We start from the raw sequence: 20975 nt of genomic DNA on the forward strand, positions 1-20975 counted from the left end.
TTACTATGGGCACAATGGCACACATTAAAAATGAAATTTAGTTGCTTCCTCTCAAAGTGTACACATACGTAACTAAACATACTATATACAACACATGTATAGACCTACTGCACCCTTACATTTAAGTACCATATAAACATTATCCACTGTCCATCTTGAATACATAATGGAAGGAGGAAGCTTGAGAGTTCACATGGTTAACACTGTATGGAACAAAACTGTGACTGAATCTGGATGTTCTGCTTTGGATACCACGGAGCCCCCTCCTCCACAGAAGGTAACAAGGTAAGGTAACTTTTCTTTTTTTTAAATCATGGTAGACTTAAATGGATCTTCTCTGACAATGACTAGGTACCAAAGTAATCCAAGGTTTCAGAAGCAAGAGAAGGTTAAGTTAAGATAAGCTCATGACTAACTCAAAAGACAATGCTAGATAAGAACAAAAGAGGTCAAAATGAAATCGTCCCCCATTATTTGGCAAGATCTGGAGGCTGCAACCAGCAGCACCCTCCAGTCTGGCTGTGGACCATGGATGCCATCATTCAAAGCGGTTCCAAGCTGATATTTCAGCCAGATTAATGACTCAGAGGGTCATAAAGAGGCAACCTGGGTGTGTCTGAATTCCTGAGGAAGGACTTTGGAAGAGGAACAAGAAAGACACACTTAGGAAATAAAGTCCATTTTCAAAGTACAGGCGGAATGGCTGGGGCAGGGGTGTCCCGCTCCCCGTTTTTCTGCCTTACTTTTGTGAAACAGCAGAGCGCCGCACAACATTCCCAGAAATAAGAAGGGAGAATATTACACAAAAGGGATGCTTGACAACCGACTCACATTTATGACGGTCGCAGCGTCCCGGGTTCATGCGATCCCTTTTTGCGACCAGATTCACTTAACATCCGTGCTCTTAATTGAACAACTGCTGGGATTCCCTTGGCAAATGGGGCGAGAAAAATTGTAACATGGAACAAAGCTCACTTAACAACATACTTTTTGGCCTCCATCGCGGTCGTAACTTGAGGACTACCTGCCTATGCTCAGAGGCACAGCATGTTTAAGCCAAGCGATGCAACTTCCAGAAAAGAATCCTGCATTATTGAGAAACTCCAGGGGAAAAGAAAGGAAGGATGGTCTCTATTCTTCTATTAGGATGGGGGGGGAACCCTTCCCCCCCCCCAAAGCCTTCCTGCCCTTCTCATCCGCAGAGCTGCGCCAAATATAGCCCTAGAACTCTAACTCCCAGAGCCCTTTGCGACTCGGAGTCCCGAGCGGAGGAGAGGACGCGAGCCCATTGGGCGTCTAAGTACGGAAATGGGCGGTTCGAGGAGGGGCGCCTGCGCAGAGGGGAAACCCGGAAGTTCCGAGCAGTCACTTGCTGCTACTGCTGCTGCAAAGCGAGAGAGTGGAGCTGGCGGACGATCGCGCTGCGTGGAAGGTAAGGGGCGGGGAGGGTCGCCTGTTGCGGGGGTCGGGGGTGCACATGCATGGGAGGCTGAGGAGGATCAACGTAGGAGAAGAGGGAGGGGCTGCAGCGATAGGGGGACTATTGATCGGGGAGGGGTCGGGGTTAGGGTTGCCAACTTACCTGCCGCAGCCCTGCTCCTCTGCTCTTGAGCAGCAGCCCCAGGACGATGCGCCGACAGCCGCCGAGGCTCCTGTGGGCAGAAAAGCGGATTAAAACCAAAGGGCAAAGGCTTCCTTTCCCCATGGCCAGATGGTTGCTGTTGGGAAAGGCACAGGAGCGGGGCCAGCTGGAGAGAGAAGCAGGTGGCAACTTTCCTTGTGACAGGGATCCACCCTCCTCCTGCCTCCCCGGGTCCAGATCCCCTCGGGGCGGTGGAAAAGGTCTTCAGAAAGTCTCTCCCTGGGCCTGGATGGACTGAGTTTGGCAGAGCAGTTGGCAATTCCAAGGGGGATGGGAGGAGGGAGGAGGGTAAAAAAGTTCTGGAGAGGGGCTGCTGATTTTGCACAGACCTCCCCCCCCCGCCAGGGCATCGCAGCTTTCTGGCTGGGGCTTGCCGTAACTCAAGGACCATAAGGCACCGCCTTTAAGAGCGGCATCGTGGTTTATGATCCGGCTTGCCATCTTGACCTGGGCATCACTGCCGTATCTGGGGAGAAAGGAATGCAACTGAGCCTTGAAACTCAAAGTTTAGGAGCTCTGCTTTTGGGGTTGAGACCAGCTCTGTAGTGGGAGCCCCACTAACAGCTGTGGCCCGCAGCTTTGGGTCCCCCCTGTTAAGTGGAGGTGTAATCCCAGGGGCTGATTTTCAAGATCTTGAAGTAGATTGTCTGCCCCGTATGCTTGTTCCTGACCCAGACCTGGCAGAGGATGAATAGAAGGACTCTTCCAGTTTGGGGGCGGGGGTGCTCTGGATTGTGCCCCTTCCTTCTTCCGAGGGAGGAAAATTATTTGTCTATCTATCTCATCTATTCCCTCGTCTAACAATCTCTATCATCTATTATCTGTATTGTCTATCATCTCTCTCCATCCATCCATCCATTTCTATCTGTCTATTACTCTATCTATCCATCTAGCTACATTCATCCATTTCTAGCTCTCTCATCTATCCATCCATCCATCACTCTTATCTGTCTGTGTCTTCCTTCCTTCCTTCCTTCCTTCCTTCCTTCCTTCCTTCCTTCCTTCCTTCCTTCCTTCCTTCCTTCCTTCCTTCCTTCCTTCTTCCCTTGATTAAGGACCTCTATTCCTGCCACTAACATTATCCAGAGCGCCCTGATGGCTGAGGAGATGCCTGTTCTCCCCCCTGCCTTAAGGAGAACCGTCTCCCAGGCTCCTACGAAAGACAAAGAGTGGTATCTCAAAAAAAAACAAACACAAAAAACAATTTAGGTGCTGCTTGTGAATGCTGTGCCTGGGAGCGCTGAGTTGCCGCCTGTGTCACTTTCACCTGGCTTGTGCAATCCACCCTGATTTTACAGCCTTTCCGTACGCTCTTATCTCTCACGCATGTTCTGCGTTGGAGCGCTATCCCGGCTAATTATACGGTTGTGGATGTTAAGTTAATCATAAACATTGCGCTTGGCCAGAGGCCAGCCGCCACTGCGAAGAAAGGCCTGCCTTTTTAAGGAGCAGCAGCGCAGTGTTGCGTTGTTACACGGGAGGTTGTTTGCAAAGAGACTGGACAACCATTTGCCTGAAACGGTATAGGGTCTCCTGTCTGAGCAGGGGGTTGGACTAGATGTCCTCCGAAGTCCCTTCCGACTCTGGTTATTCTGTTTTGAATACAGGCAGTCCTTGACTTACAACAGTTCGTTTAGTGACCGTTCAAAGTTACCAAAGTTAGCACTGAAAAAAAGTGAATTGTGACCATGTTTCATACTTGTGACCGTTGATCAGGTGATCAAAATTCAGACGCTTGGCAGCTGGTTCACACTTACGACCGTTGCCGCGACCTTCTGACAAGTAAAATCAACGGGGAAGCCAGATTCACTTAACAACCAGGTTGCTAATTTAACAACCGCGGCGATTTGCTCAGCAAATGTGGCAAGAAAAGTCGTAACAATGGGACAACGTTCAGTTAACAAATGTCCCGCTTGGCGACAGAAATGTTGGGCGCGGTTGTCGTAAGTCAAGGGATTACCTGGAGTTGTGGGTCTGCTGGTCCCTTCTCAATCTTGAAGCCCCGAGGGCAGTGGGTGGGGGTTTTGTCCTCAATTGTCTATGATTTGTGAGAGTGGGCACTGACGCACCTAGATGGATTTTCTTGTGGGTCAAAAGTTGTGCAGAATCCGGACTGAATATATATTTTCTGGCGAAAACCTCAGTGGAATTACTCAGCATCTTTCCCCTCCTTCGCAATACGGCTGTTGCATTTCCCTGTCTAGATCGATCCAGCACGGATGTTTAAGGGGATATACAGGCCGTCCTCGACTTAACGGCCACAATTGAGCCCAAAGTTTCCATCACTAAGCAAAGCGAGAGAGTCCCGCTCAATTTTTACAACATGGTCTTCATTCCGTGTCTCTGGCCGCCCAAATTCAACCCAGAGACTTTTTACCAGGATTGTTCAGCGAATCACTGCAGTTGTTAAATGAGATGCACAAACTTGGACCTCGAACCCATCACACACTCACACACACATACACAGAATTCCCAGCCAGAATAAGGCCAGGCTAAATGATCTTGAAGGATCCTTGCGGCTAGAACTAACCTAGAACGAAGGAGAAACTTCCTAACAGGGAGGACAATTAACCAGGGGAACGACTTGCCACCAGATGTTGAGGGTGCTCCATCGCTGGGTGCTCTTTTAAGATGAGACTGGACAGCTGTCTGTCTGAAATTGTATAGGGTTTCCTTCGTGGGCAGGGGGAGTGGACTAGAAGACCTCTAAGGTCCCTTCCAGCTTTGTTATTCTGTACAGGTAGTCCTCGGCTTACGAACCACAATTGATGTCGCTAAGTGAGACCTTTGTTAAGTGAGTTTTGCCCCTATTTTTACGATTTCTTCTCTCTACTGTTGTTAAGCAAGTCATTGCAGTTGTTAAACTGTAATAGCCCAGAAGTTGTGAAGTTGTCCCGGGATCGCGGGACACTGCGACCGTCGTAAATATGAGTCGGTGGCCAAGGGTACGAATTTTGATGCCATGACCATCGGGAGGCTGCAAAGGTCGCAACTGTGGAAAAAAAACAGTCATCACTCCCTTTTTTTTTCCAGTGACGCTGTAAGTAACTTCCGTCACTAAATGAACGGATGTAACTCAAGGACTGTATTTCTGCTGGTTACAGCCGGTCCTCTAGCAATGCGTAGCGAGTCATCGACTTTGGCCGGGTGAGATCCGAGAAAGTAAATTTGACTTTCAGGGTGAAAAGATGCTAAGAATTGCGCTACGTCCCCTCTCCCCCCCCCCCGCCCCCCTTCCGGCCTTCGTCCCTGGTTGCTGGTGGGAATTGCACCAGGATCCCTGGCTGGCTGGCAGGCAGTGGGGATTTAAAGGGGGGGGGGGAGAAACCAGGAGAGGAGAGGCCAAAACTCTGCTGTCATCCATATATGGGCATGCCCCAAACTCGGCTTTCTGATTGGCCGCTCAGCCTCATGCATATGTCTGTCAACAAATGGCTGAACTTGCTGATGGTCTGTGTGTTTGTGTGTGTGTTTTGTGGGGGGGCGGGGAAGAGTTACAGTCTGGTGCATTAAAGGCCCCTATTGATTGCAAAGTGGGGGGGGGGCGGACCTGCCCTGGCCGGTGGAATGGGGTAAATGGCCCTTTAAGAGATCAGGTAGCGCGGGGGGGGGGGGGCTGATCCATTTGCTCAGCAGGAGGAGGAGGTTCCTAGATTGGGAGCGATATTCCCACTTACACCCCCCCACACTCATACACGCCCCCATTTGGGACCGTACCCTCCCTCCTCCCCCCCCTTTGCCAAAAGGACCTGTGGATTTATTTATTATTATTATTTTTTAAAAAAGCAAAAAACAAAAAAAATCGTATTTTTTGCAGGCTTCCGAGCAAGGATGTAGGGCTCAGCGAAGGCCCGCTGTAGCTCCTCCCCTTAGCTTTGGGGTACCAGGTAAGAAAAGGGGGGGGGGAGAATTTGTGGGGAAGGAGGAAAGGATGGTGCCATAGCTGGGAGGAGATGTTCAAGGCTGGAGGGTGGGGTGGGGGGGGGAAATTGTGGTTGTTATGATTATTATAATTGAATGCTTTTTTGGGGAGGGGACACAGAAAGCTTGCAGAGATGCTGGCGAAGGGGTGGTGATGGCATGGGGAGGGGGCGCCTCAAGGATGGCTTTGCAAGGGGGAAGGGTGTCCAGCACGGCTCTTCCCTTCTCCCCTCCTGCACAACGATGGGGCGGTGTCTTTGTACAGTCAACAAGTGCACGTGTGACTTTTCTCGGGGAAGGGGCATCTGTCACAATGGCAATACGGCCCCTGGGGGAGGGAGGGGGTGGCATTCCAGCATGCCCCCTCCCTCAATCCTCCCCCCCCAACAGGTCTTCGAAGGGTAGATGGGGCCAGTTTCCCAGGTGTCAACCCACCTGCTGAGCTGCTCTCTGCTCGTTCTCAAAAACCTCCTTGGTTTTTGAACGGAGCTTCTACTGTGGCAGGGTCAGCTGAGGAGGGGCTGAGAAGGAGCCCCTTTTATATGGGGAGGGGTAACCTGCACCGTCCCACAGAGCCGTAGCTGTAAGGTCCTGGGTGCTGTTTGAAGTTGGCGTTTTTTTCTTGCAGACGTTTCATAACCCAGCTAGGTAGCGACATCAGCGCTACCGCTTGGCAGTGAAGCAGCTGCGGGGGAAAAAAAACCCCAAAACCCCCCACCAAGCATTAAGGATGGTTCAATCCTGCCTGGAATTCATTTCCTAAAATTTCCAGCCGGCAGGCTTTTACAATCCGGGTTATTTAGTCCCAGAATTCCCCATCCAACATGCTTTAGGATGCGTGAAACTCATCTCTGAGAATTCCGCAGCCAACATGCTGAGGAATTCTGGGATTCGCTGCCTAAGGTAGCAAAGGTCGAGGAACTGTCTTACAACAGCTCTTTAAGATAGGCCAATATGCTCCCGTTGTTGATGGGAATCAGCGTGGCTGGCTCAGGAATTCTGGGAGTTGAAGTCCACAGGCCGTAGGTTGCTGACCCCTGATGTTCCTCTTGGATCGTTGGCGGCATCGTGTCAGCCGTCTGCTGGAGCAGGGGCCACCCACCTCGTCCTTTGCTTGCCCCTGGCATCTGTAACCTTGGCGTGCTTCCTTTGCCTTTGAAGCTGTAGGAGTAAATTATGCAGAGCGCACGCAACGTGGGCTGGCTGCTGGGAAACGGGCAGGGGGTGGAAAAGCCCCCTGTGTGGCCTCTTCCCAAGCTTGGACAATTAATTGTCGGATTCTTTCACAAATTTATAGGGCTGCCCATCTACCCAGAGGAACAAAAGGAAAAGCATAGTGCAATGACCGGGAAGTCGTTAAAATAACAAACAAAAAAAATCTTGAAAAGGTTGAGGCTCCAGTAAAATGGACATCCATAAATCAAAGTCACTGAGTCTTCACTGCATTCCTTAAGATGGGCGTAAGGCAAGGACAGTGAAAGACACTAGACAGTGTTTCTCAACCTTGACAATTTTAAGGCATGTGGACTTCAACTCCCAGAATCCACAGCCCACAGCCAGCAATGCTGGCTGTGGAATTCTGGGAGTTGAAGTCCACATGTCACAAGGTTGAGAAACACTGCACTAGAACTTGTGCGGGATTGGACAGCTCCAGGCCCTCTCTGGACCCCATTGCAATGTTTTCCTTTTGTTCTGGCACCATGAGGACTAGCTGCAGGTATCCACGATTTGCAGCCATTCGGTTCCGTGTCCATTCGAAGCTACAACGGCACTGGAAAAAAGGGACTTAGAACCGTTTCCCCCCCACTTAGGACCGTTGCAGCCTCCCCCCGCCCATGGTCACGGGATCAAAATTCAGACGCTTGGCAACTGTCTCGTACTTATGACGGGTGCCGTGTCCTGGAGTCATTGTGATCCCCTTTTGCGACCTTCTGACAAGTAAAATCAATGAAGCCAGATTGACTTCACAACCGGGTGACTAAACAGCTGCCGGGATAAGAACTGTGACAAGAAAGGTCGTAGAATGGGGCAAAACTCACTCCATTGTCTTGCTTAGCAGTGTAAATTTTGGGCTCAGTTGTGGTCGTACGTTTAGGACTAGCTCCAATGATTTCCCCCACCCCCACCCCCCGCAGAAATGGAAAATAAATTCCGAGGTAGCTGAGTGTTGCATGCCGGCCCGTGTCCAGCGCTTTGTGGACAGAGTCAGCAGTCTTAAATCTGCTGCAATTTCCACACCTGATGGACGTCTGTTTGCTTCGCTTTCCCGCAGGTTACTCCAAGGCCCTGGGAAGATCCCTAGGAGCAGCTGATCATGCGCTAGAGGGGAGGACCGCCCTTCCCCCTCCTCTTGGCCATGAGAGCATGATGGATCACAACGCCTTCTCCCACATCCAGCTGTGGTGTCCCCGCCCATTTGGGACCTATTCCGAGAACAAGCCCTGCCGTGGCAACCAGGCGAAGAAAAGTTTTGGGGACTTTGCCTGCAAAGCCAAAGAGGAGGAGGGGGACAGCGGTGAGCAATCTTCAGAGAACACCCCCCCAGCTCCGCCTCCCCCGCCGCCTCCCCCAGCGGCCTCCCCCAATCCCGGCCAGGTGGAGGAGGGCCGAGTCCTCTTGGACACCTGGTATGTGATCAAGCCGGGAAACACCAAGGAGAAGATTGCATTCTTTGTGGCCCACCAGTGCAGCAGCGGCAACCGGGCCAGCGCCATGAAGGTCAAAGGAAACTGGGGGAGCGACAGCTCCAAGGCGAAGCGCCGGCGGAGGTCGCACGATCCCACCCGGAGTAAAGCCTGCCCGGTCAAACCCAAAGACAGTGGCAGCACTGTCAGCAAGGAAGCCGAGGATGTGTGCCTTTGGCCCGAGTCCCACACTGACCCTGCCGGCGGGGACACCACTGACCTGCTGTCGGTGGCAGAGATGGTGGCCTTGGTGGAGCAGCGGACGGCGCAGGCAGAGCAGAATTTCTCCAGACCGAGCGCACCGCCATCTCCGATGGTTTTTGTATCCACGGAGCAAGAGGAGAATGGAGAGAAGAAACCGCCAACCTCTGGGGGAAGCTCGGACTGCAGCCGCGTGGCTGAGGCCATTGCCCACTTCGAGTCGCGGGAGCGCAGCGTCGTGTGTCAGAACGGCCTCCGCCGGGAGTCCTCCGAGTGCGTGGCCAACTCCCAACATAGCCCTGGCGAAGTTCGCATTGCCTTCCGTATTTCCAGCAGCCGAGACCCCCGTTCGCCCTCGGAGAGCAGCTCCGTTCCCCGGCCCAACTGCATGTTCATGAGCTGCGGAGGGTCACCCACTGGCACCACGGCCCGGTCCAAAGATAAGATCACCTGTGACCTCTATCAGCTGATCAGCCCCTCTCGGGATACCCTTCCCAACAATGTGGATTTCCTGTTGGCGAGTGCCTCCCCCAAGGGGTCCGAAGGATCCGGCCGGGAGCCTGCAGATCTGGAGATGACCTACCGTGAAACCCAGAACGCCTCCGGCAAACTGGACACTATCCCCGAAGACATTCGGGCTCCTGCCGAAAAGATGGGAGGCTCCCCTGCCACTGCAGCCAGAGACTGTGTGTCCGGCTTCCACGTGGACGTGGTGGTCACGGGTGTCGTGGACCAGTGTGTCTTCTTTGGCAAGGACAGTACCAAGAATATGAAGGAAGAGACCGTTTGCTTGACGGTGGGCTCGCCAACCCAAGAAGGGTTGTGTGCCTCTTGCGATGACCCTCCTCCAGGACAGCTCTTTTTCCTCCATGCTCAGACGCCGCGGCAGGAAGACAGCCGAGACACGGACAGTGTGTTCCTGGACTCATCCAGTGGTGGTGAGGGCGGGCTGGAGAGGGCCGATGGGTCCGGCCTGGAGCCTGCTGTCTCTGATACCTCCTTGTGTCGCCTGTATCGCCACGTCTCGCATGACTTCTTAGAGATCCGTTTCAAGATCCAGCGGTTGCTGGAGCCTCGCCAGTACATGCTGTTGCTCCCCGATCACATCATGGTGAAGATCTTCAGTTACCTGCCCACCCAGGCGCTGGCGGCCTTAAAATGCTCCTGCCACTACTTCAAGTACATCATCGAGACCTTCGGCGTGCAGGCCACGGACTCCAAGTGGAACCGGGACCCCTTGTATCGCGACGACCCCTGCAAGCAGTGCAAGAGACATTACGAGAAGGGCGACGTCTCCCTCTGCCGTTGGCACCCCAAACCTTACCATCACGACTTGCCTTACGGACGCTCCTACTGGATGTGCTGCCGCAGAACGGACAAAGACACCCCGGGCTGCCGTGTGGGACTGCACGACAACAACTGGGTGCAGCCGTGCGATATGTTGAGAGAAAGGGCAGCCCGGAGGGAGGACGGGAGGTGAGGGACTTCGGGACGGGAGGGGGGGAAAGAGACCCTACTCTCCTTTCATCCTTTTCTCTCCTGTCTTAAATTCTCCATGCGTGTGCGAGAGACTGGGATGCGAGTGCGTTTTACAACAGCTCTGGGGTGTGTGTTGCGCGCGTGTGTGCGTGTCTTTTAAAGAATTGCTTGATCCCCTTGGCAGGTGGGGGCTCAGATGCGGTCTCTCCTGTTCTGCCTGCTCCAAATGAGCTGCAGAAGGAAATAGAAGAAGGGGGAGGGAAAAAACCCAATGTATTTTAAAAAAATAAAATATATGTACAAAGAGTCACGAGGCCCCTTTTTAAAAATATGTAGCATTGATGACTGAGAGGGGTGTGTGCTGGCCAGTCACAGCAGCTCACCAGATTTGGGGAGATTGTCCCAATGGGCTCCTTTATCCTGTAAAACTGGGGTGTCCAAGCTGGGCAACTTGAAGTCTTGTGGACTTCAAGTCCCCCAGCCCAACCTGGCTGGCTGGGGAATTCTGGGACTTGAAGTCCACAAATCTTAAAGTTGCCAAGGTTGAGGACCCCTGGCTTAGATTGAGGAAACTGGACCAGGTGCCTCTGCTCTCACCCTTGCAAGCCCCCTCCCTTAAATCAAAGACCCCTTCCCTTCTGTAGCAATGCTCTGTGGGTCCTCAGCTTTTTTCTCCCTATATTTTTTTTTCTCTTGTTTATCTGGCTCTTGGAGGCTAAAACTATTTATCCAGCTAACACTAAGTCCACTCAGCAACGTCCCTTCCTTCCTTGAATTGTGATCCAGTTGGCTTGGGGGAGGACTAGCAAGGAGGGGGGGTCTTCCAAACTCAACCACTTGAGGCTGCTGTCTTTAATATGGCCAAATGTTTTCACTGGAAAATGCCAATATGTACTCGGCTGGCATGAAAGCCGACTGGTCTGGTTGAGCAGCTTAACAGCCCGTGTTTGGTAATCAAGTCCTGGGATTGTCTTCTGAGCTTGGCTAACAATCCTGTAGATTCAGGGACACGTAACCTCATGATTTTCCTTCATTGGCCTCTTGTGTGGAGTTCTTCACAACCTGGTGTAAGCTAGTAGCAGTGGAGGAGCCCAAAGGTCTAGAACAGGGGTCTTCAAACTTGGCAACTTTTAAGATTTGTTGACCTGGCTGGCTGAGGAATTCTGGGAGTTGAAATCCACAAGTCTTAAGGTTGCCAAGTTTGAAGACCCTTGGTCTAGAAACTAGTGCTCAACTGGCCTCCTCCATCCTTCCTTCCTTCCTTCCTTCCTTCCTTCCTTCCTTCCTTCCTTCCTTCCTTCCCTTTCAGAAACTCACTGTATTGTCTTAGGACTTGCTCCAGATCTAAAGGGGGGTCTGGGTTACCATGAGGTCTTCATAAGATGACTCAATGGTGGTTAGGCTGCTTCTTAGTGGCCATCCTAAGGGCTACTCCCTAATTCAGTTTTTTTGAAACCCTCCAAGTTTTGTAGACCCTCCAGCTTTTCCCAGTTGGCCATCTTCATGGGCAAGGAAAGGTCTGAGGATGGTGGGAAGGCAAATTCTACACCATAGGAAGACCCCACTGACCACTGCATAACCTGGTTGATACTTGGTTGGGAAACCACAGAGAAGCCCAAGAGCTATGGGTTAGACTGGAAAGTCAAAAGGCCACCTTAGAAGACAGTGGCACACCTTCGCCATCTTTGTTCTTTAGTAGCCTTCTCCTTCAAAGCCCAAGTTGAGTTGACCTTCACATCAAGAGATCTAACTAGGATTCCAACTGTTATAGGTCCATTCGCCAGCTACCTCTTCCATACTATTCTATGCCTTGCCTCCTAGAATAATTCTTTAGCTCAGGAATTTTTTATCCACACCTAGGATGCTACCCCTACTTGAGTCTAATTTGACCCACCACCTCTCCTTCCTCCTGGAGGAAGAGGATGGCCAGCTGAGTGGGCCATCTTGGGCAGGGCAGAAGAAAACTGGAGATTGATATTGAAGGCAGTGTGTTTTGGGGTGAAAAGGGTTCTATTTCTCAGCCTTAGCCATTTTAAGATGTGTGGACTTCAACTCCCAGAAATCCCCAGCCATCATGGTTGCCTGGGGAATTCTGGGAGTTGAGATCCACACATCTTAAGGTTGCCATGATGTTCCATTGAAATATAATTTCCCTTCCCTCTTTTTCTTCACCCCCAACCCTAGTTGCTTCTTTTATTTAACATGGGCAGAGTGGGTGATGGTCACGCTAAAACAGTGTTTCTCAACCTTGACAATTTTAAGGCATGTGGACTTCAACTCCCAGAATTGCTGGCTGTGGAATTCTGGGAGTTGAAGTCCACATGCCTTAAAATTGTCAAGGTTGAGAAACACTGCGCTAAAACAATTTTGCTCCTGCGCCTTTTCGCTTATAAGAATTCTTACAAGTCATGTTTGTGTGATGCGGTCTGTTTTACTCCCTAATCTCGGCCCTTTCCTTTCTTCTGTGCACCAGAATTCTCACAATTTGGTTGTCCACCTGTCCACCCTCCAATATTTTGTTATTTCTAACTATTTTATCTTCTCTCCAACTCCCTTACCCCTAATCAACAGGATTCGCGTTGTTCCCCTTTGGATCAGATGTTCATTTTCAGTGATTTGACACCCACCTGCTGCTTCATTGACGCTGGCCGATTGGTACCGCTCAGGGGTGGAAGGTGGGGGTGTGTATGTGTGTCAGAGCAGGACACTTTTGCTACTATTCACACTGGTATTTATAAGCCTGTTTGTCTGTGTACATGTGTGGCATTTTCAAATGAATGTCAAGTGGAGAAAAAAAAAAAATAAAAACAGGAAAGAAACGAAGTAAGACTTGCTTTCTCATTTCTGGAGGAATGACAGGATAACGGAGTTGGAAGGGATCTTGGAGGTCATCTAGTCCAACCCTCAGCTCAGTCCAACCTATACCATTTCAGAAAGATGGCTGTCCAGTCTCTTCTTGAAAACCTCCAGGGATGGAACACCCACATGATTTGAGTTCAGACAACCCATCTGCACAAGGCATGGTTTGCATATTGCATGAACATGGCTTGTGAGAAACTGGAAAAGCATCCAAGATAACATAGATCAGGAGTAAAGGAGCCATACAAGAGGCTGCTTGCACTTCAGGCAAGCAGCCTCCAATTTTAATACCCAGAAAATCCATATTCGCAGAAGCTGGATTGCAACGCCACTAACTACTGCAACTGTTTAGGTTATAATTGTGGATGTAATGGGGGGGGGGATTGTGTCGCTTCCATGTTTACACAACACAGGTCTTGCATAACTCAGAGACCGTTTTTTTTTCTTCACTCTTTTTCCCAAAAAGATTTTGTAGCGCAGAGAGAAAAAGCATTTAGCTGCAACCAGTCATTTTGTTGGTAATGGAGAAAACTTTGCTCTGCTTGCTGGAATTCAAATAATTGTCATTGCTTTTTAAAGTGTTAGGACGATGATGCTTGATAGGGCATTTTTATGCATCTTCCTTCCTTCCTTCCTTCCTTCCTTCCTTCTCCTTTTCCTCCTTCTCCCCAATAGGTCAATTAGCAGTCAACTGATATGTATCTTAGTATTTCTTCTTTTCCCCTCCCTTCCTTCCGGAGCGACGGGACCTGTAGTCCTATCAAGGAAGAGCAAAACCGGCCCGCCACTCCCCCGCCCCGCCCGTCCGAATCCGCTGGCTCTGCCCACGTGTCCTTAAGCAGGAAGGGGGCGGTCTCCAGAGGCACACCCCCTTCCCCCGCCGCCCGGGATTGGGCGAGCCCGGGTGGGCGGGGCCCAAGGCGGAGCTCCCCGCCGGCTGAGCGGGGTAGGGTCGGCGGCGTTCCCGGCCATTCATCGCCCGGCGGGCTTCGGCCATGCGGAAGGGGGCGCGCAGGAGCCGGGCGGCCGGCGAGGAGGGGCGCGCGGCGGCGGCGGACCCTGGGGCTCTCCCCACGGCCCCCCAGCGGCGCCCGATCCGGCGCTGGGCGCTCCCGCTGGGGCTGGCGGCGGCGGGCTGCGCGTTGGCGCTCTGCCTCCTCTGGAGCGGGCAGGCAGCGGAGCCGGGCAGCCAGGTAGGCGAGGGCGAACAAGGCGAGGCCGGGCGCCGAGGGGCTCCCGGCCCAGCTGAAGGCCCCTGGCGCTGGGGGCAACTCCAGGCCCCTCCACTTCCCCGTCCCCTGGCATCCAGCAGTGCCTCGGGACCGCATCACCCAGAAGGCACAGCCAGCACGCCGGGGTCTGCGGTGCCAGGTTGAAGAAGGGCGGAGAAAACGGGATGGCAAGCCGGGATGGGATCTGATCTCAGCTGGTGGGGTCCACCAGGATGCCAGGTTGGGCAGCCCCCAGGAGAGAGACGGGGGGGGGGGGAGAATGGCCTTGAGGAGGGCAGCCGAGCTGTGGTGGGTGGGCTTGGCTTGCCCGCTTTGCCAAGGACAAGCCCCCCCCCCTTCCCCTGGGAATATTCAGAGTCCCGTTTTTCCGCTGTCCAGGAAGCTAGAAGGCCCATCCTAGTTAGAAGAGCTGGGAGACCCTGTGGGGCCAGAGTAAGGCCAAGCGGTGCCCACCCCCAGGTCCTGCCATGGCTTGACCAACAAGACCTTAAGGCCAGTGTTTCTCAACCTTGACAATTTTAAGGCACATGGACTTCAACTCCCAGAATTCCACAGCCAGCATTGCTGGCTGTGGAATCTGGGAGTTGAAGTTCACGTGCCTTAAAATTGTCAAGGTTGAGAAACACTGCCTTAAGGCGCAAACGTTTAAGCCAGAGGTAGTCAACCTTGGCTCTTTTATGACTCGTGGACTTCAACTCCCAGAATTCCTGAGCCAGCTTAGCTTAGTTGACGTCCACGAGTCATAAAAGAGCCAAGGTTGACTACCCCTGGTTTAAACTTTTAGCCCTTTGGGGTACCAAAGAAAATGCATTTGGGACATTCACTATCCCATTTGGGGTAGTGAAAGTGGGAAGAGCTGGCTATCTTGAACCTTCACTAGCAGGCTGGCTGGGGAATTCTGGGAGTTGAAGTCCACCCGGCTGAACGTTGCCAAGGTTGCAAAACACTGCTTTGGAGGAATAAAAAAAAAAAACCCAAACAGCTGCTTTGAAAGCCCCTCCCAAGCCATAAATAAAGAGAGGGTGGTTGTCTTCTGACAGCTGATCCATCAACACCGAAGTTTGTCCAGCAGCCAGTTGAAACACCTGACCTCCCAGCTCGATTTGCAACGCCTTTGGAAGACTTACCTGCAGCCCATGCTGGTGGAAAGGTATTCAGGTAGCCCTGGGAACGTCAGAACCCGGCAGGTGAGTTTGTGTCCCCCGGCTGTGAAACTTCTTCGCAGCTGGATTCCATCTTTGAAATGTTGTTGCGTACACACATTACGCAGGCAACTGAAATGCATCTTTTGCTAGCTCCTGAAAGACACGTAGCAACGTCCTCCTCAATAATTTTCAGTATTTACAACTAGACTTTGCCTTACAACTGTCCGTTTAGTGACCGCTCAAAGTTACAACAGGTGACTTATGACCATTTTTCACACTTAGGACAGTAGGGTCACGCGATCAAAATTCAGAGGCTTGGTAACTGACTCGTACTTACGACAGTTGCAGCATCCCCGGGGGGGGGGGTGTCACGTGATCCCTTAGCAACTGTCTTGCTTACCAGCATAAGTGTTGGGCTCAACTGTGGTCGTAATTTGAGGATGACTTGTACTGTCGTACCCCCAAGAGGACTAGAAACCCGTGCAAGCGATTTAGCTGGTCCTCATGCTTTGTTTTTCTGATTTCTCTCGAGTTCATCGTGGAACGGCTGAAAGCGCTGGAGGCTTCTTGGCAGGTGGAACTGGATGCTTTCGAGGACCGGACCCCACACGGCACGGTCAGCTTTGCCAACGTGATGGCCACGCTTGACCCCTCGGCCACCTGGCACCTGGTCTTCGCCTGCCACTACGACTCCAAATATTTTCCCCGAGACAAGCACGGACGGGCATTCGTGGGGGCCACCGATTCGGCCGTGCCCTGCGCCATCCTGCTGGAGCTGGTGACTGCGCTGGACAGCTGGCTTCTGAAGGCCAAAGAGCAGGTGAGATGGTCAAAGGGCAAGCTGGGAACACCAGGGTCAGTTCGCTTCTTCCACAGGGAGGAGAGGAGGGAGTGAAGATTAACGGTTAGAGCTGGCAGAGTGCCGTTGTCATCCTTCCCATCTCTTTGGGTGGGACACTTTTCAAGGCAGAAATATTTTTCCAAAGAGATCAGGGTTCTCTGTGGTTTCCCTAATCTGCAAAAGTTTATTTTAAATTTGCACGTAAGAAAGGAAGTTTTGAATTGTGCAAGAGAAAATCGGCAAAAGGAATAAACTGCATTCCCGGAGAAAACTGCAGGCAAATACTTTCCACCAATGCTAGTCATATAAGAGATGGATTTGGATGAATTCCCAGCCGTGGCAGCTTTAAGACCGTTGCAATTCCTCAGCATGGCTGGCTGGGGAATTCTGGGAGTTGAGGTCCACAGTTCTTAAAGTTGCCATGGTTGAAAAACACTGACTTACATGGCTGTGCTCTTCCCTTCCCGTTATCCCTTTTGCAACTTTGCAGCCACAACACACAAGCTCACCCACCTTCTTTGTGGTTTCAGGCTTCGAAAATAACCCTGCAGCTGCTCTTTTTTGACGGGGAAGAGGCCTTCCGCGAGTGGAGTGAGACAGATTCCCTCTATGGGGCCCGTCACCTAGCTGAGCACATGGGCCGGACCCCCCATCACCAGGGCATCACTCAGCTCCAGGCGATAGTGAGTCTCCCTCTGGGAGCGGGAAGTTCGGATATAAACCACGATGATGTCATAGGCAGGGGAACTCTAGATGACATCTGCGTGGGTGACAACTTTGGGGCTTCGACCAGTTCCCTCTAGTCTGGTTGGCACGCTGGCTGGGGACTTCTGGGAGTTGAAGTCCACTCATTTTAAAGCAGACTAGGGAATTCTGGGAGTTGTAGTCCACCTGTCTTAAAGTTGCCAAGGTTGAGAAACACTACTAAAGAAGATCAACCTCTTTTTTTTTTTTTTCTTTCCTTGCAGTCTCTCTTCGTTTTGCTGGATCTGCTGGGCGCTCCTCAGCCCTCCTTCCATAACCACTTCCTTGCAACCTCTGGTTGGTTCAAGAGGCTGATGAGCATCGGTAAGATCCAGAAGCTGAATCAGTAGACGTTTGCCAGGCTAGGAGGCAGCACCGGTGGAGGGGGAGCATGACATTTGCAAGGGAGAACAGCAGGAACTCAACAATTTATCTACCTCAGTTGCAGGCCCTCCTCGACTTAGACGCATTCGTTTAGCGACCGTTTGAAATTTAAACCACACTGGAAAAAAAAAAACGAAATTAAAACCACGCTGAAAAAAGTGACTTAAAAATTGGTACTGGCAGTTTAGAACCGTCGCAGCATCCACACACAGCCCTGTGATCCCAAATTGGGGTGCTTGGCAACTGGTGTGTGCATTTGCAACAGCTGCAGGATCCTGGGGTCAAGTGATCGCCATTTGGGACCATCCCCAAGCAGCTTCCGATAAGCAAAGTCGGGGGGGGGGGAGCCAGGTTGGCTTAACCACCAGGTGGTTCGTGGCAAAAACAGCCACAAAATTGTGCATGACTCAGTTAAGCACTCCCTTGCATAGGCATTGAAAATTTTGGTTCCAGTTGATTGTTAAGTCAAAGACAAGGAAATTTGCATGAATGCAATCCTGGCTATATGGCCAGAATACCCCCTATAGACAAGCAGACACGGGGGCTAGGATCCCCCCCCCGCCTAATCTCTGCCTTGCATTCTGTAGAAAAACGGATGCACCGTCTTGGGCTGCTCCAGTCCCATTCCCAGGAACATCTGTATTTCCAGGGAGACTCCCCCTACGGCTCTGTCGAAGATGACCACGCACCCTTCCTCAGGAAAGGTACATACCCCACCCCTTTGACACCCCTGTTCCCAAACCTCGTCCCCACCAGCCCTCCTCCTTTGGTCGTGAATTTGTATTTTATTCAAACAGTTCAAAAACAAAATCCAAAGGGGGAAAAAATTGCAAAGGTAAAAGAAAACTAGACAAAAACATTACAGGTTAGTCCCCAACTTATAATGGTTTCATTTAGTGACCAAAGTCACAACGGCGCTGAAAAAAGGGACCTATGACCCTTTTTCAGTTAACAGCTTTTGCAGCATGATCATGTGATCAAAATTCAGCCGCTTGATAACTGACTCATAGCTATGACGGTCGCAGTGTCCCAGGAGGGGGGGGTCATGTGATTCCCTTTTGCATCCTTCTGATCAAGCAAACTCAGTGGGGGAAGCCAGATTCACTTAGCAACCGGGCGACTAACTTATCAGCTGCAGTGACTCACTTTTAACAACTGTGGCAACATTGTAAAATGGGGCAAAACTCACGTAACAAATGTCTCACTTAACGACAAAAATTTGGGGCTCAGTTGTGGTCATAAGTCAAGGACTACTTGTACAAAGGAAAAAAGATGTGGATTAAAAGAGCAACCCCCCCAAAAAAACGCACCTTTTATCCTTCTAGCTCAGTGGTTCTCAACCTTTTTAATGCCGTGACCCCCCCCAACCGGTCGTAAGTCGAGGACTACTCAACCGGTCGTAAGTCGAGGACTACTCAACTGGTGCAGCACCATTTGCAGAATGGGACTTTTGGCAGGCTCAGCAGGGCAGAGACAGCCTGGACAATTCCTATTGGCTTTGGAAAGCCAATCGAATTAGACTCTATTCAAGAGAGTCTCTTCTATTGGCTTTCAAAAGCCAATAGAATAAAAGGGAGTAGCACAGCTAAGGAAAAGAGGGAAAAAATGGCGGACTGCGTTGTTTGGCAACCCCCGTGAAATGGTCGTTCGACCCCAAATGGGGTCCCGACCCACAGGTTGAGAACCACTGTTCTAGGTCAACATGGAGAAATAAATTGCAACGATGATAGAAGGGACTTTCTTAAAAATCAAGCTTTTGCATGGAATGGAAGGCAGCTGTGGGCTAAGGTGTGTGTTTGTGTGTCTTTGTGGCAGGCGTCCCAGTCCTCCATCTCATTGCCACTCCCTTCCCCAGGGTCTGGCACACCCTGGAGGACACCGAGGCCAACCTGGATCGGCCCACCGTTGAGAACTTGAGTAAGATCCTGGCTGTGTTCCTGGCAGAATACCTGTGGCTCTAGGGCGGATGCCGGACGTGGACGTGGCTGGGATGAAAACAACAGAACTGGCTTTTGGGACATGACTGCCGTGCTGTGGAAGATGGGACAGGAGATGCACGGATTCTCCTTGGAACTCTGGAAGTTGGTCAACCACGAAGGCTATGTGATGATGCGCAGATGGCTCTCATGGGTGGGAACCGCCAGGCTCAAATGGTTAAGCAAGGAGATCAAGGATTGGCTTTCCTGCCACTTGGAAGGGCTGCGGTGTTTTAAAAGAGCTGAGAAAGATTTGGGCAAGGGTGGGCTTCTTTTGCCAAAAATTGGCCTTCTGCTTGTTCCAGATTCTGTCTTGAAACCAAGCACGGCTTAAAAGTAGTCGGTGGAAAGGCCCGCTGCTTGATCCCCTGGAGTAGGCAAGGGGGGGGGCTAATCTCCTACCTCCCACCTTTGTTCTGAGAAAAGCGGAGTTTAAAAAAAAATCAGGATTTTTTAAAATCTCACAGGAAATCTCTGTGTGGTGCACACTCCCTTCTTTCAAAATGGAAAGAATCCTTGAATTTGATGATTTAAATACGGAGGTGCCTGTGCTAATAGAACTAGATGCCGTCTGTGAGTGTTTCCTATTGGAAGCGCCTTACAAGTAAAAAGCTAGCACATCAGGATTTTTTTGATCCTGAGTCTATGGGTTGTCCAGCCTTGGCAACTTTAAGACTGGTGGACTTCAACTCCCAGAATTCCTCAGCCAGCCATGCTGGGAGTTGAAGTCCCCTTAAAAGTTACCAAGGTTTGCACGCCCCTGCCTTAGCCCTTTCCTTGCCATGCAAACTTTCTGTCGTACTTACACAAAGCATTTGTATGTTTTTCCGAGCAACATTCCTCTTTTCATGTGATCTGCTGTGGTATAACTTGTTTTTCCACTGTGGGACTTCCTTAACACATTCCTGCCTTTTTTCCAACTGCTTCCTGGGTTGATTTAAGCCCATCGGGGGTTTTTTTGGTGGAAAAAAACCTCCCTCTTCCAATAAAAGTTGTCTCTTTTGGGGTTTTTTTGTGGGTTGTCCAAATTTCCTAAGCACTAGGGACAATTTGGTGGACGAAACGAAACTAAATCACCAGGCTGTAATCTGCTGGAATTCCGACATTTGGCAAAATGAGGGCTGAACGTCATTCAATAGGACTTTCAAGAAAGCAGATTTTTTTAATAAATCCATAAAGCAGGATTTCGTAGAAGGAAGAAATGGCAAACGGATCCCAAGACAGGGGTCCCCAACCTTCCAGCAAGCCAAGAGGGAAGTTCTCTGGGAGTTGGGAGTCTGTACATGTTCTGGGAATTGAAGTCCACATCTTTTGAAGTTCATTAGTGTGCTGGCTGGGGAATTCTGGGAGTTAAAAATCCACACCTTTTAAAATTCACAAGTATGCTGGCTGGGGATTTCTGGGAATTGAAGTCCCGATATCTTAAAGTAGCCAGGTTTCAGAAACACTGCTCTTTACGCCACATAGAGCAAAAATCTCCTGCAATTAAGGTGTGACACGTCTAGCGGCCCGCTGCCTATTTGCAACCGGGCTGCACGAGTGTCAGACCGGCATGCACGTGCACAGCTGAACTCACACGAGTGGCAGGCCGGCGCGCACATGCACACAGCACCACTTGCACAAGTTGAGCCGCACACACATGCATGCGCCTGCCGGCCCAACGCTCACGCAGCCCAGTTCCCCTCTTTCCTTCCCTCCAGCTGGGCCGCAAAACCACAAAGGTTGATATAAAGGTTGATGACCGTTGCCCTAGGATGAAGAGATAAGACGTGAACTTGCAAAAAGAAGAATAGCAAGATGTAGCAGGGGCCAATCGGGCTGCACGGCTGGCTGGCGAATTCTGGGAGTTGAAGTCCCCGTAGAAACA

At 51.1% G+C, this 20975-nt stretch overlaps 2 protein-coding genes across 6 annotated transcripts; both read left to right on the forward strand.

The window, feature by feature from the left end:
• Positions 1–1347: 1347 nt before the first annotated feature.
• FBXO46 (F-box protein 46) lies at positions 1348–12750 on the forward strand. Of its 4 annotated transcripts, none has more exons than XM_039325022.1 (4): positions 1348–1432; positions 5460–5529; positions 7836–9924; positions 12499–12750. In XM_039325022.1, the coding sequence occupies exons 3-4, from the start codon at positions 7928–7930 to the stop codon at positions 12545–12547; spliced, it is 2046 nt and encodes a 681-aa protein (XP_039180956.1). In that variant the 5' UTR covers positions 1348–1432; positions 5460–5529; positions 7836–7927; the 3' UTR covers positions 12548–12750. The 4 variants fall into 4 exon arrangements, with proteins under 4 accessions (XP_039180956.1, XP_039180955.1, XP_039180957.1 ...); XM_039325021.1 differs by lacking the exon at positions 1348–1432 and adding an exon at positions 4981–5092; XM_039325023.1 differs by lacking the exon at positions 1348–1432 and adding an exon at positions 5196–5214.
• Positions 12751–13717: 967 nt separating this feature from the next.
• On the forward strand, positions 13718–20117 carry QPCTL (glutaminyl-peptide cyclotransferase like). Of its 2 annotated transcripts, none has more exons than XM_039325033.1 (7): positions 13718–13979; positions 15059–15205; positions 15696–15983; positions 16535–16687; positions 16973–17072; positions 17720–17836; positions 18988–20117. In XM_039325033.1, exons 1-7 carry the CDS (start codon positions 13782–13784, stop codon positions 19047–19049), a joined length of 1065 nt encoding a protein of 354 aa, XP_039180967.1. In that variant the 5' UTR covers positions 13718–13781; the 3' UTR covers positions 19050–20117. The 2 variants fall into 2 exon arrangements, with proteins under 2 accessions (XP_039180967.1, XP_039180966.1); XM_039325032.1 differs by having other exon boundaries at positions 13719–13979; positions 18948–20117.
• Positions 20118–20975: the final 858 nt, after the last annotated feature.

Source organism: Crotalus tigris, unplaced genomic scaffold (genome assembly GCF_016545835.1).
Source record: "Crotalus tigris isolate CLP2741 ecotype Arizona unplaced genomic scaffold, ASM1654583v1 scf7180000024316.1084291, whole genome shotgun sequence".
Lineage (NCBI taxonomy): Eukaryota > Metazoa > Chordata > Lepidosauria > Squamata > Viperidae > Crotalus > Crotalus tigris.